Consider the following 14,540-nt stretch of genomic DNA (forward strand, 5'->3'; position numbering starts at 1 on the left):
CAAATGTAACTGAAACATGACAACAAGATTCTGCGGTGCCAGCTAAGTTATTATTGTCAGCTAAGTGAGGGAGTCGTCATAATGGAGATTCATTCACAAACGAATCGCTCCCTCCGTTAGAATTGAAAGTGAAAGAGCGGGGGTGTGTTTCAGGGCACGGATTAGATCAAATTTAACAGGGAAGGAGGATAATACATTTCCATGCACACAAACACACACTCTTTGTGGGCAATGCCCGTGCGGTCACTTATCCATCGATGTAGAAAAGTGATGTAAAATTATAATTTTCGTAATTTAAAAAATATTTGCATACTGACCACCGGGAAAACTCCCGGTCATAGATATATGTATATATCTGTGTATATCTCTGGCTCTGGATGGCCAGACCACTCTGGATGGCTCCACTGCACCTTGGTCCCACATTCATTTCAAAGGAGCGCTACTCTGTACTAAAATGGCGGCTCTATTGACGCATTCCTTCCAAAAAACAACAATAGCCTAGGTGACATCTAATGCAAATATCTATGCCTTACAGCAATAAAAGTATTAGCAAAACATTTCTCAAATAGCTTTACGTTGACAGCTTCCACACGCCCTGGCCTGTAAACAATGGATGCATGTTCTTGGGCATTGCAAATATGGAACTGTCTGTGGCACAGATGCATGGCAATTCTACAAAATTATTACCTCATGGATATGTGCAATAACTAAGAGAAAAGATATGCTATTGTGATCCCCCCCCCCCCCCCCCCCATTTTATTTAACCTATGTGTAAAATTTCAATGTATCTACCTTTGTTAAAAGTGGTTTTGTAAGAAGTTAAACGCAGAGGTAATTTTTTTTGTTTACTTTAGTTATTTATTTATATGTATTGTAACTTTTCTCTTTTCTCTCTCTCTCTTTTATTTATTTATTTATCTATTATTATTCCATCTTTTCTTGTTTTTGGCTCTGATTTGTTTCCTTTTTTGTTTAATTATTTATTATTTTTGCCAGGGTGGGTGGGGTACTAATAGAAAATGCAGTTGGTTGTTACTTGTAACAGCGTATGCTAGATTATTTCCAACTGTTCAATAAAAATTTTATCACAAAAAAAACAAATCTAATCAAATAAATGTGACCATGGACCACAAAACCTGTCATAAATCTAATTTTTAAAAACAGCATTAATAAATAATTCCAGAGCTAAATAAATAATAAGGATAAAACAATATTTGGCTGAGAACAACTAATTATTTAAATATGGAATCTAAAGGATTAAACACTTTTTTATATAAATTTGCAGTAGAATATTTACATGGAGTATAATATTTACTTAACATTATAATATACTTGCGGAACTAAACATTTTGCTTTTGTGATCCAATAAAATAAAATAAAATAAAATAAAATGAAATAAAATAAAATAAAATAAAATAAAATAAAATAAAATAAAATAAAATAAAATAAAATAAAATAAAATAAAATAAAATAAAATAAAATAAAAAAATGTAGCTGATCCTCTAATTTAATTATTTTTTAACTAATGATCAACAACATGCTACAATCAAATCAACTTCCTTTCAAAGGCAACTTATTTTATAAATCTCATTAAAAATAAGTCTTGTTGTCGATTTCAGTTGTACGAGCAACAAATAATAACTTGACTTCTAGTTGATCATTTGGAAAAGTGGCAGAAGGTCGATTTTTCAGTTGAATCATCTGTTGAACTGCATCTCAATCATCACAAATACTGCAGAAGACCTACTGGAACCAGCATGAACCCAGGATTCTCAGAGAAATCGGTCAATCGGTCATGGTTTGGGGTCACATTCAGTATGGGGGGGGCGCGAGAGATCTGCAGAGTAGATGGCAACATCAACAGCCTGAGGTATCAAGACATTTGTGCTGCCCATTACATTACAAACCACAGGAGAGGGCAAATTCTTCAGCAGGATAGCGCTCCTTCTCATACTTCAGCCTCCACACCAAAGTTCCTGAAAGCAAAGAAAGTAAAAGTGCTCCAGGATTGGCCAGCTCAGTCACCAGACATGAACATTATTGAGCATGTCTGGAGTAAGATGAAGAAGGAGGCATTGAAGATGAATCCAACGAATCTTGATGAACTCTGGGAGTCCTGCAGGAACGCTTTCTTTGCCATTCCAGATGACTTTATTAATCAGTGATTTGAGTCATTGCAGAGATGTATGGATGCAGTCCTCCAAGCTCATGGGAGTCATACACAATATTCATTCTTTTTTCACTGCAGCATGACTTTATATTCTATACTGTACCTTCTGTTAAGTGACAAGGCTTTTGTCCAAGCAAAGTCAGACCTTACTGTCCTAATTAAAATGAATAACTTATTTAATAAAAACCCACTTATAAACACACATAAAACTTAATGTGTGTCATGTAATTCACAAGTGTGTGTTTGGATGGTGAACTTAAGGGTCTCAGATGAACTTGACCCTCTCACATTACCACAAACACACAGTTTACAGCAGTTAAATATAGAAAGACTCGATCTCGGTGCCTCATAAACACGCTGTAACGCAGAACGGCTCTCTGATTAAATGCCTCATCTGTAATTACTCGCAATTTGGGCTGATTTCATCTGCAACAATTGAGCTCAAAACTTGCAGTGGCCATGCAGAGAGAGGATGAGGAGATGGAGAATGACACTGAAAGTGAACTGAAGTTCCAGAGAGAAGAAGGAGAAGAAGAAGAAGAAGAGGTAGAAGAAGAAGATGAAGCCATCACCTCCAGCTGGTCCTGGGTAACCTGCTGTCTTTATTTGCCACTTTTTATTTGGCATTTGAGTATCTAGAGCCTTTTGTAAAGCTCATTTGAAACAATATTTATTGTGAAAATTGCTATACAAATAAACTTGACTTGAACTGAAATGAACTGAACCACACACAGTAAAATATGCATAAATTAGCAGTTTTCCATATCTTCTTATGTTTTTATTTTTTCACATTTATTTATGCTTTTTAAATTATACTATGGGATCTTGATCTTTACTCCAACAACTTTTAATCTTGAAAAGTTTGAAAAAGTGACTTTTATTAACATTTTTAATCATTTAAAGTGACATCGTCTGGGTTGGTGTCGTATATTACGCTAAAATAACCTTGGAATAAACTGCCAGTACATTTTCTGTTATTTTACAGACTTATTTCTCTCCATATTATTTCTTATACATATTATTTCAAACTACTAAAATGAGTTGAATTTTCAACATCAAAGGTCGACAAAGCAGAGATAGACATCCCATAATACAATTCACAACCGTAAATAAACGAAAAACACTTTCAAAACACGGAAACTGTTAAACAACATATTTTTTTTAACAGTGCGTCTAAGAAAGTCATCAAAACTATAAAATAAGAAAAAGGAAAACATTACAATTATGTAACTGTCACCATCACCAGCGATCTATGAGGGTTAATGTTACAGGGTATGTACCAACAAGATTCAGTAATGTCTGTGAGTGTTGTGTGCTGTTTATGTGGTCCATGTAATTAGTCTTGAGTAGCTCCCAGGTGTGTGTGCCTGTGTGTAATCAATGGAAAACCGGGACAGGTGTGTGTGTGTGGTGCCTGAAGGGAGTTGTAGTTCATATGGAGGCAGAATTGTAGTTCAAGTGAAATTGAATGTTCTCCAGCAATCCATGAGGGTTAGATCGCTGGTGATCGTGACAGTAATAACCTAAAATAAAAATCAAGACAAAACAAAGAAAACTGCGACATATGCCAGAGTTATTGGCGGTTCATTCTGCTGTGGTGACTCCTGATAAATCAGGGATCAAGCCAAAGGATAGTGAGTGAGAGTGAACTAAGAAAACCTAAAATCTTAGTTCATTTAACCCAATGTTTGGTTTAATATAGAATATGCCAGCATCGGTTTAATTTTTTAATTAAATTTAAATAACACTTTTGTAACCTAAGAGACCTAACCTAATTTGTTCATATTTGTCCCAATATTGGGTTATTATGACAACCTAGCATTTTTCTTTTGAGTGTTCAAATGCATAAAAGTGCTGTGCAGATAAACCTTACTCCTCTGAACCTGAAAAGGTGCTCTAGTGAGAAACGTGCTCTTTGGCCTCCTTGTTAGATCAACTGACTCCCATGTGGAGAGTCGCCAGAGCGGGTTGGGTGGTGTAGAACTGCTAGGATTACATTGGTGCCGTGACACGGATGAGAGTGAGGTTTAGGGGGGTGAGTGTAACAGAGGCCAGCTAATAAAAGTGCTTTGCAGGTAAACCTCACTACTCTAAACCCAGAAAGGTACTCTAGCGACAGACGCTAGCGGCCATGGTCTTTAGCCTCCATGTTAGAGCAACCAATTCCCATATGGAGAGTTTGATCCCAGCTCAGAGAAGGTTAGGTGGTGTAGAACCGGCAGTGTTATAAATGCTGGACACTTGGTGGTTTTCCTAAAAACGTACTCGCATTAAAATCACTTGCACTAAAAAAACTTGCATTAAAACAATTAATTGAAGCCATAGCTTTATACAAAAAAATAAGTAAATAACAATATGAACCAAAAATAATATTAACATCAGGTGTGTTTAAACTCCTGATTGACATTTTATTGGAGTGTCATATTTATTTATTTATTTATTTATTTATTTGTTTGTTTGTTTGTTTGTTTGTTTGTTGGTTATATTTAAAAGAGGATTTGGTGATCAGGAACAGCGTTGATCTGCCTATTGTCATGTGAAGCATGTTGAATGCTGTTGGCCTGGGTGGCCAAAGCGCTTTACACATTTCGTGGAATCTCCTCATCCACCACCAGTGTGCAGCATCCACCTGGCACCAGACCGCACACCACACATCAGCTGATTGGTGGAGAGGAGGCAGACTGATGAAGCCAATTATGATATGGGGATGATTAGGAGGCCATGATGAACAGAGGCCAGTGGGCAAATTTGGGTTAAACCCCTACTCTTTTTCAAAGGACATCCTGGGGTTTTTATTGACCACAGAGTGTCATGACCTCGGTTTAACATCTCTGCTCACTGAGCTGTATAGAGTCCCCATCGATATACTGGGGAGTTAGGACCCACACAGGCTGCAGGTTGAGCGCCCCCTGTTGGTTTCACTAACACTACTTCCGGCAGCAACCTAACTTTCCCATGTGGTTTCCCATCCAGGTACTGACCGGGCGCAGCCCTGCTTGGCTTCAGTGGGCGACCATGTGAGAGTTGCAAATATAATACGAGCACTGTCCCCAGAATGTATCTGTGAAGATTTAGTTTAGAATATTCTCAGATAAGTTATTATACCATGCTGTAAAGTGCATGGTGGAACTTGGAAGTTTGGTGAAAGGAAAAACAGGCTGTTTTCATGTGTCTCTTTAAAAGCAAATAACCTGCTGCTCCTCACCCCATTTCCAGCCTTAATGTTAACACACATTTAACTCAACTTTGAATTACATAAAGTGCGTATATTTTGACATGTTTGTTTCATAACAAACAATTGAGGCATCTCAAGGGGGCTCAGCAACTCTTGCTGGAGTGAATTTGTGCTTTATAACTTCGTAGATGCTTTTTATGTTCAAACAGCACCACCTAGTGAAGAAAGTGAAAACTTTAAAAGCATAATAGCACCCCTTTAAAAGGGACCTATTATGCAAAAATCACTTTTATAAGGGGTTTAAACACAGTTGTGTGGCAAAAGTCTATGAATATAGCTAGCGTCTAATAGTAAAAATGTATTAATTATTTTTTATAATCACACTTGATAAAAACAGTCTGCAGAAACACTTTGATTGACATTAATCCTTTGTACGTGTCATCAGTGGGGGAAGCCCCGCCCACTAATGATGATCTCTCCCTCATTATCATATGTTTTTGAATGTGCTGCTATGCTAACGCATTGTATTTGTAGCTCCGCCCTCTTTTGAAAAGAGCCCAATCTCAATTGAATTTAAAGCGACAGTCACCAAAATGGCATTACCATCAAAGCCTAAAAGGGGCAGCTTCAAACAGTTCATTTGCATGGTATTTTTAGCTGAAACTTCGCAAACACAGCGAGATCAGGGACTTATTTTACATCTTGTAAATAGGGGCATAATAGGTACACTTTAAATAACTTTAAATTTTAAATGATCCAAAAGACACTTTTGAGCAGTTTTGTTATTTATCTAATATAAATTCCTCACGCAAAAAACTGATGAGAATACCTAAACTATAGCCATAGTAATTGAGCATGCATGTGTGCTGTTTTTCATCAGACTATGGGGTTAGGAGAGCATTAGCATAAAAGCAAAGTGTAGCGTGACTCAAAACCTCAGCAAAATCTCTTATTTCCTCTTTTTAACAGCTGTCTGGCTGTCAAAAACAAAAACAAAAGTGTACTCGGTGTGACAAAACCAGACAATTTTTAAACATTACGCCACAAATACAGGGTTGTATTTGTGTGTGTGTGGACTGGTTTTGGTTGTTTACAAGAACAGAAACTTGTATAATGACATATGACCTAGGTGTACTCTATTAAGCTGGTTTACAAGGACATGCCCTTTGTCCTTGTAATTCAAAATCGTATATCACACAGGAAACCTTTGGGAAGTATTGAATGCTAAAAGACACCGTTAATATTTTTAAGTGTTAATGATACTAAAAAAATATTCATATGATTTACTACATTTTTTAAGGTAACTGGTTGCAATTTATATGAGCTGAATTTAACAAACAAATTAAATTTAGTAATGTTCAACTTAATTTGTTTGTTTAAATTCAGCCTATGTCAATAGTTTGCAACCAGATACCGTAAAAAATGTAGTTAATTCAACGAATATTTTTTTTTCAGTGTACCTAATGCTTAAAAATCATATTAACAGTGTTGTTTGGCATTCGATATTTGCCAAAGGTTTCCTGTGAGGCTTGGATTTAGGGGTAGGTTAGGGTAAGGCCTTTATAATAAGTGTTTTTTTACTGTATAAAATACATTACGCCTACACTGTAAAAACGTTCCACACAATTCCTTCATGTTGTCTCAACAAAAATTTATTAAGTAAATTTTATATTTTCTTTATTTAAGTGGATTGAACATAAAACAATTAAGTTATCTTCTCCAAGAATTGTGTTGTTTCAACTCATTTTAAGTACAAGAACAAGCAGCAACATAAGTTTTTGAGTGTTTGGAGACATCCTCGTTCACCACCAATACCAACATCTGTGTGTGTGTGTGTGTGTGTGTGTGTGTGTGTGTGTGTGTGTGTGTGTGTGTGTGCACTGTAAAAAATGCAGGGTTCCGCACAATTCATTCATGTTGTCCCAACACAAATCAATTAAGTTAACTTAACACTTTTAACAAATTAATGTGGATTGAACATAAAAAATTTTGTTGTCCCAATGAAATCTCAAGAATTGAGTTGTTTCAGCTCACTTTAATTAAGTTTAATGCAGTTTAAACAAGTAAACAAATATATTTTTTGAGTGTGGGAAGAACATCAGGAAGAGGAAACAAGACAACACTGGAAAAAGTCTGTTTACGCCCATATGAAAAGATACTACGGTAATTTACATTAAAATACTATGTGGTTTTTTAAGTACTTGAGTTGTGGTAATTCTATTGTAGCTATGGTAACATGCCAACTATGTAAACAATTGACCCAGTACTGTATTTTTCTACAACTAGAGTATATACACTAAGGTTTACTGTAGTAAAACTGAAGTATACAGTATGTATAACAGTTTATCAGTTCGCTATAGTTAATATTAGTGTTGTAAATGATAGCAGCAGCTATAATAGACCTTTGGGCAGCATGGTGGCTTAGTGGTTAGTTTTTATTTAATATATTATTTAAAATATATTATTTATTTAAATATTTAATTAATATATAAAGGAATATACTGATATTCATTAAATTTTTGCATCCTATAAAGGTTATAATGTTTTGCATATTCCCAAATTAACATACTTATAAAAAAAGAAGTACAAAGTGTGATATTTATTTTTACCTTGTCCTTGTGTATTAATATTTTAAAAGCACCAGACATCGGACGTCAGTGAACGCTGCTCACTCATTGGACAAAAGCATCACCTTACAGTAGCCACTGGAAACGATGAGAGCGTCGCTCTGATTGGTCAAAATAATCACCTCAGAGTGGCTACTGTGAGTCATGAGAGCCGCGCGCTGATTGGGCGGGAGGATCACCTCACAGCTGTCACTCAAAGCAGTACCTGCGAAAGCCCGAAATAAAACAAACTATCAGCGCCCGCCCACAACTTACTATTATCGGCTTCTCTCCAGTCCTGTTAGCCGGAGGATTCAAAACATTCCCTTTCTGAAATGGGATTTAAAGAGGCGATTCAGGAGCGCAATTTAAAGGCGTGAGTGTGAATGACAGTAAACAGGAGAGAGGAAGGAAACAAGTCATTTCCTTCGATTGGCTGATTTTTCTTAGCTGGGTATTTTTCGGTGTACGTGACGTCACGCACGTCGGTCAGCGAATATGACCGTGAGAAAATGAATATATATGAATATTACTGTATCTGTCCTTCACTGCTCTAAAAACACGATGAGCTGAACGGAGCTTTACTACAGGAGGTGAGAGAGAGAGACTTTATACATTGACTAACACTGTTATGTCACTTCATTTTGTGTACTTAGGCTGTGTGTGAATGTATTAACTATTATAGTAAGCTAATACTGATGTTTTGGGATGTTTACATTGCTAAGTGATGCCTGTTAAACATTGTTTTCGTATTAATAACTGAATACATATGTAATAACAACTATTAAGGAGTCACTGTTTTCCTTTAACACTTTCTGAGCTGATAAGTTATAACATTTATCGTGTTAATAATGCTCATATTGGTTCTGAATTACAAGTATTTTTGCTTTTAATGTCTGAGATTATGTAATGTTTTACAACATACATTTTACAACCATTTACAATATAACTGAATAAAATATGTCAAGTAAATATTCTATAAAATTAAAGTATCCATTTAAATATGAAATGAAAGTTATGCATATCATTTACTAAATTATAATATTTAGTAATAATTTATATATATATATATATATATATATATATATATATATATATATATATATATATATATATATATATATATATATATATGAAGAGTTCAGATGCAAAAACCTCTAAGTGCCATCTGAAATTTTCTTTTATATTATCATTTTTCCCAGGCTCCTTTGTCTTGATTCAGTAATTTCACTTTTATGGCAAATAATAGGTTATTTTCATCACTTTTAACATGAAATAACTAAACATAAACATAAGAGTCTGAGAAAAATGCTCATTGTAGAAGAAAATTGCAGAAGGCAAGAGGTTTTTGCATCTGAACTCTTCATATATTTATATACACAGTTGAAGTCAGAATTATTAGCCCCCCTATGAATAATTTTTTCTTCTTTAAATATTTCACAAATGATGTTTAATACAGCAAGGAACAAGTCTACAGAACAAATCATTATACAATAACTTGCCTAATTACCCTAACCTGCCTTAACCTAATTAACCTAGTTAAGCCTTTAAATGTCACTTTAAGCTGTATAGAAGTGTCTTGAAAAATATATAGTCAAATATTATTTACTGTCATCATGGCAAAGATAAAATAAATCAGTTATTGGAAATGAGTTATTAAAACTATTATGTTTAAAAATGTGTTGAGAAAATCTCTCCGTTAAACAGAAATTGGGAGAAAAAAAACAGGGCGGCTAATAATTTAGTAGGGCTAATAATTCTGACTTCAACTGTGTGTATATAACTGTATGTATATATATATATATATATATATTTTTTTTTCGGACATGGGCCGGTATAAGTTTTTGATGGTATGATAATCTTGGGATAAAAACACCATGGTTTCACGATATCACTGTATCGTGATTACTGCTCTTTTTTTTTAAATGTCTGGGTAGAACTAAACAAAAAAAATTATTTCCCGATTGAACACAATTAATTTCTTTTTAGAAACATTATATTTTGGAATAGTAAACATGTCAGGCTAAATAGTTAAAGTAAATCATTGACTTCTGCTCTTTTCATTTTTTTCACAAAACGTTGATTTCTTTACAACACATAAAAAAAATATATATAAAAAACCTTACATATACCTTAGCAAAAGTATAACAGAACATTTTAGCTGTATTAAAACCTTGACCTTTCCAAACTATGGTAAACCTTGAAACCGGTTATCGTCCCATCGCTATATTTATATATATATATATATATATATATATATATATATATATATATATATATATATATATATATATATATATATATATATATATATATATATATATATATATATATATATATATATACCGGTCTAAAGTTTGAGGTCAGTTTTAATTTTTGTAATGTTTTTATTTTTTTTAAAGAAAAGTATTCTGTTCATAAGGCGGCATTTATTAAATGTAAAAACATTGTAAAATAAATTTAATCAATTGTTAAATATTTATTAAAATATTAAATAACTGCTTTCTTATTGTATGCAGTTTTAAATGAAATTATTACTCCAGTCATTATTTCTTTTATTACTATTACCATTAATAATAATAATTTTAGTAATAAAAATATAATAATAATTATTATTAGGGTGATTTCTGAAGGTGACTCTGTAGACTGGAGTAATGAAGCTGAAAATTGATCTTTAAAATCACTGAAATAAATTAGTGAATTAAATTATAAACTACTTTTGAACAGTTATTATATCGTGCAATAACATTTCACAATTTTACAATTTGTTCTGTATTTTTGATTAAATAAATGCAGCCTTGGTGCACAGGAAAAGCTTATTTTGAAACATTTAAAAATCCTACTGACCCCAAACTTTAGACCGGTAGTGTAGTACATTTATTTATAGTAATATAATATATAATCAAATATTTAATGACATGATCCTAATTTATATTATAAAATGTGACTATAAATGAATAATTCTGCGGTATGATCATATTTTCTTGTGGCTTGATATTATTACTTGCTCTCTCTCGTTCAGTTTTGCTTGTCCTCTTTGCATGTGAAGGACAATTTTGAATAACGTGACTAATTGTATGCCCAGGGCTCGAACGGTTCACTTCTGCATTGACTCCACTTAGTGCTTCTTCTCTGTATATTTCTGGAATCATCTGTTCTCATAACTCAATCAGCACGTCTGGTGCAGACATTATTAACTTATGGTGGAATTTGACACCAGGAGGAGTGCTGCAGCAATAATCTCGCACGAGCACACTCAGATTTTGTATATAACTATAAAACAGATCCTGTGTTGTTTACTAGGGTCTGTAAATGTGTTCAGTAGAGGATGCTTCATATCATCCCAACTGAGCTTTTAGTAAAAGCATCATGGCTGTTTGATCAAGCACATTAGTAACTGGCGACAGAACTGCTTGTACTGTGATATAGTCATTAAAGCTTCAGCCGACTGAGAGAAGATCAATAATACATCGCTGCTTGTGAGGGTATCAGATTGACTGGAGCAGAGTGAAAATAAAACAGGATAGCATTTCTAAAAAAGATGTACATGATGTACTGTCTCTTTGTTACATTGGCTGATGGAGAGGACATACAATGTCATGAATTACAATGTTATGCCATTCGTTATATACTACAGTTTATATTTAATATATTTGAATATTTTAAAACGAAGTAGGGCAGCGCGGTGGCGCAGTGGGTAGTGCTGTCGCCTCACAGCATGAAGGTCACTGGTTCGAGCTTCGGCTGGGTCAGTTAGCATTTCTCTGTGGAGTTTGCATGTTCTCCCCGTGTTGGTGTGAGTTTCCTACAGGTACTCCGGTTTCCCCCACAAGTCCAAAGGTGAATATAGGTGAATTGGGTACACTAAATTGGCCGTAGTGTATGAGTGTGAATGTGAGAGTATATGGGTGTTTCCCAGTACTTGAAGGGCATCTGCTGCATAAAACATGCCGGAATAGTTGGTGGTAGGGCTGCAGTGCACAATATATAGTTTCAGCATCAATATCGCAATGTGTGCATCCACAATAGCCACATAGGCAATATTGAGTCTGGATTATAGTTGACGAAGAGCTACAGAATTGCGTTAAAATATTGTAATTATACAGAATTTATACAATTTATTTTTTTTAAAAAGAAAGTTTTTCTTTCTTAAAAAAAGTCTTGTTTCTAGTCCACAAATCTACATTTCAAAGCAAAAACAAGATTATTTAACATTTTATTTAATTGTTTTAAGGAAAAACTCTTAATTTTGGCTTATTTCTTCTGAAGTTAAAAAACAACATTGATTATTCAATTTCTGTACCTGAATACTGTTAGACTGTTAGAAAATTCAAACTATCTTGTGAAACTATTCATATTGCATTATTTATCACAGAAAAAAAAATATCGCAATATGAGATTTCTCCATTATCGTACAGTCCTAGTTCGCAGTTAATTCTAATGAGGCGACTTCTGATAAATCGACACAACGCGCATATGACAGTTGGAAGTATCGCACACCAGATGCGCACATTCGACTGTTATTTAATATGAAACTATTCACATGGCGCTCTGTGGTGCGGCAGAAATATGAACAGTGTCCTGAGGCGTAGCTAGGCACTGCGGACAGCTGCCGACTTGCGGCGCTGGTGTGCGTACACTGATAGAAATCTATGTTTAGATTTGGTGCGTCACGTCGCTTAGTGGCGCATCTGGTGTGCGACCCCCTTTAGCCAAAGGAAAATGAATGTATGAATGAAAATGAAGTGGGTAAACAAACATATATAGAGCTGAGCAATTCCAGCGTTATGGATGTGACATTTGTAGTAAAAACTCAAAACATAAATTCACATAGAATGTATGCTAACATTACACTGAAACAATTCAATTCAATTCACCTTTATTTGTATAGCGCTTATACAATTCACATAAAAGGTCACAGTAAATAGGAACAGTGTAGTTCAATTTGTAGTGTTTCAGTTCAGTTCAGTTTAGCTCAGTTCAGTGTGGTTTAATAATCACTACTGAGAGTCCAAACACTGAAGAGCAAAACCAGCGATGCGCAGCTCTATAGATCCTGAACCATGCAAGCCAGTGGCGACAGCGGAGAGGGAAAAAAAACTTCACTAAAGGCGGAAGTGAAGAAAAAAAACCTTGAGAGAAACCAGGCTCAGTTGGGCACGACCATTTTAATTTCTCCGCTGGCCAAACGTCTTGTGCACAGCTGCAGTCTCAGTGGCGGAGGCTGGAAGCTGGCCTCAGCGAAGACTCGTCTGTCTCTGGAGCGTCACAGGAATCAGTCTCATGTTCTCCACTCTTCCATGACCATCACAGTAGCTGCTCAGGATACGGCCTGGTCCAGGATATGGAAACCTTGGGATCATCTCGTCGTTGGTCGTTGGATCGAATCATCTGTTTATATATACATTATATATGCATCTGTTAATATCTGTTTAAACATCTGTTTATAACAAAAAAAGGTGCGAGTTTACAGTATACAACATACTTTGTAGAAATTCTGTCAATTAAACTGCACAACCCAAAAGAAACTATGCTAATCAAACAGATATGAGTTGGCTCACTATAGAACAAAAATGATTGATTTTATTTTGTTTGACATTTCTGCATTTATGAGAAAAAAGTGTCGTTATGGATGTGACACTTTTCCGTTATGGATGTGACAGCTGTGAATTTGCCACTTGTGTGATTTTGGTAAATGAAATAAAATAGTTTGAAACACTGACAGATGTAATTATGAGCATTTTTAAAGCACTGTAAAATACTTACACAAAAAAATGTAGAAACGGTTTCTCTATTTTGGTGAAAACGTAATTTTTTTTCATGGCAAGGTTGACATTTGCATGGAATTGCTCAGCTGCACATTATATCGCAAAAATATAGTTATCGCGATAGTATGCCATATACATATTGCAGACGTGTGTGGAAAATTACATTGATTTTAAAGATTGGTCGTTTTTATAAATTTGACCAATCAGATGGGGCCTTGCTATCTTTAGTCCCACCTCCTCAGTAGTTGCTGTTCTGCTACTGACTGGAAAGGTGAACCCAGAGCTGACAACAGAGATGACAACAGCCAATGCGAGTCAGAATATCTGAATCTATAGGTCATGTGAGTGAGATTTAAAGTGATTTAAAGTGAACAATTTATAATTATTTAAAGACTTTCCACCTTGACACTTTTTTTTAGTTGGAATTAGAATGAATTAGATCTGAAAAATATATTTTACCCGTTTTATGTTAATATCATTGAATAAATAAATTGAATAAAGAAATATCGTTATCGCAATAATCAACAACAACATCACATATTTTCCCAGTATCATGCAGCCCTAATTTTTTATCTAGGATGTGAGTGATGGCTGCAAAAAATGTTGTCACAATTAGGGCTGCACGAATAATCTAAAAAAGATTGTGATCTCGATTCGACCCCTCACACGATCTTAATCCAGCATCTCTACGACTCAGCCAATTATATTTTCAAGTTCAGGAGAGAAGCATAAAGGCGGTCGCACAAGTCTTTACATTGTTTTATTAACATTGCTCAGTAATGCCTCCAAATGGCGTTGAAAGAGTCACATACTGTATGTAT

General features: G+C 34.7%; 1 protein-coding gene across 2 annotated transcripts in view; it reads left to right on the forward strand.

The window, feature by feature from the left end:
- Window positions 1-2,523: 2,523 nt before the first annotated feature.
- Window positions 2,524-14,540, forward strand: part of lpin1b (lipin 1b) — a 38,587-nt gene continuing 26,570 nt past the window's right edge. Inside the window, exon 1 of one of the 2 annotated variants that reach the window (XM_056481694.1) lies at window positions 2,524-2,758. In XM_056481694.1, the coding sequence (XP_056337669.1) occupies window positions 2,630-2,758 (129 nt within the window). In that variant the 5' untranslated portion in view covers window positions 2,524-2,629. Of the gene's footprint in view, window positions 2,759-8,218; window positions 8,545-14,540 lie in introns of those variants that run through there. The other variant, XM_056481695.1, reaches the window with a different exon arrangement.

Source organism: Danio aesculapii, chromosome 20, assembly GCF_903798145.1.
Source record: "Danio aesculapii chromosome 20, fDanAes4.1, whole genome shotgun sequence".
NCBI classification, from domain to species: Eukaryota; Metazoa; Chordata; class Actinopteri; order Cypriniformes; family Danionidae; genus Danio; species Danio aesculapii.